The 1,565-nt window shown below is 35.3% G+C and overlaps 1 protein-coding gene across 1 annotated transcript in view; it reads right to left on the bottom strand.

The window, feature by feature from the left end:
• NBN (nibrin) overlaps positions 1–1,565 on the bottom strand; it is a 52,322-nt gene that overhangs the window by 24,447 nt on the left and 26,310 nt on the right. The window contains exon 5 of the mRNA XM_012643543.1: positions 651–781. Within this exon, the coding sequence (XP_012498997.1) occupies positions 651–781 (131 nt within the window). The remainder of the gene's footprint in view (positions 1–650; positions 782–1,565) is intronic.

The raw sequence follows: 1,565 nt of genomic DNA, 5'->3' as shown, positions 1-1,565 counted from the left end.
TTTATATAATCACTAAAAGAAGCATTTATAAATCTAATCTAATGACCCAGAACAACTGATGCTTGATAAAAATAAGATTATTTACAATGCCTTCCTGCTAAAAATACCATGAGGACAGGAATTTGGACTTATCTACTTACCTCTTTATTCCAAGTGTTTAGCATAATTACAGGTATGTAATAAATGTTCAATAAATATTTGTTGAATAAATGAATAAATATGAAAAGAAAGGACAGACACATATTCACTCTGTTCTCCCAAAACTGGTTGTGTTATAAAAATTATTTGTAACTCAGAGGTCCATGCCTTGGAACCCACATAAACTCACCTTGTTTTACCTTTGTCTTTATACTTGGCCGTATCTGAACTTATCATGTGCGTTTGTTTGCTTGTTTACTAAATCTTGATCTTTAGAACATAAAGTTTTTTAATAATAGGGATCTATTCACTAATGTATCTTCAACACCTAAAACAGTGCATAGCAGCCACAAATATTTATTAAATGAATAAATGAAAGCGTAATAGATGAGTTTTAAGATGGTAAACATGGTCACCCCTAGCAAGTACAGGAGTAATGTACATACAGCTTATCATCAATTTACATAATAATTAACACTGCTAAAGAATCAACAAAATAATGCTTTAATTACCTGCACTGGGCTGGCCCTCAGGATCACAGTAATTCTCTGTAGTCATGAAAATAACTGCCAATCCAATTTCTGCTTCAGGAATAGGTCTAAGACCCTGCCTATTAGAATAAAATAGTTTAAGCATGACAACATATTAAAACTAGCAACTTTTATCAAGAGGACATCAAGCTAAATCAACCTTTTTTCCCCTCCCAAAGAGATATCGTAGTTTTATGGTGGGGACAGAATTCCAAATACATACAGTACTGGCTTACTTACTGGGGCACGGTTACACTGGGCAAGTCCACCATCTTTTAGTAACTCAGTTAATTTTATCTGTAAAATGAGGGGCTAGAGTAGAGAATATGGATCTTTCCAGCTAAAATTCAATAATTTTCAGAATAAGAAGAAAATAGTAATCCTCAGATACAACAAAACAGGCTTTTGGCTGGGTATGGTAGCTCATGTCTGTAATCCTAGCACTTTGGGAGGCCAAGGAAGGAGGATCACTTGAGGTCAGGAGTTCAAAGCCAGCCTGAGCAAGAGCAAGACACCATCTCTACAAAAAATAAAATTATCCAGGCGAGGTGGGGCATGCTTGTAGTCCCACCTACTCTGGAGCCTGAGGCAGGACGATCATCTGAGCCCAGGAGTTGGAGGTGGCAGTGAGCCGTCTTTAGCCTGGGTGACAGAGTGAGACTCTGTCTCAAACAAAACAAAAAGAAAAAACAGGCCTTTATAAACAAATCTATGGTTATTATGACCCTAAGATAAAACTTTAAAGAGAGAAAAAAGAAAAGAGGAGAAAGGGGAAGAAAGAAGTACAGAGAATTATACATAAGCTATATCTATATGTTATAAACTTTAAGTTTAGTAAATCAAATCATTATACCAAATTTACATGTATTAAGGTATCTCCATATTAAAGGAATCTTA

The sequence above is a fragment of the Propithecus coquereli genome, unplaced genomic scaffold (genome assembly GCF_000956105.1).
Source record: "Propithecus coquereli isolate 6110/MARCELLA unplaced genomic scaffold, Pcoq_1.0 Scaffold2, whole genome shotgun sequence".
In the NCBI taxonomy this organism is placed as follows: domain Eukaryota; kingdom Metazoa; phylum Chordata; class Mammalia; order Primates; family Indriidae; genus Propithecus; species Propithecus coquereli.
Note: the sequence above shows the minus strand (reverse complement) of the source record. Positions and strands in the feature narration are given on the sequence as shown.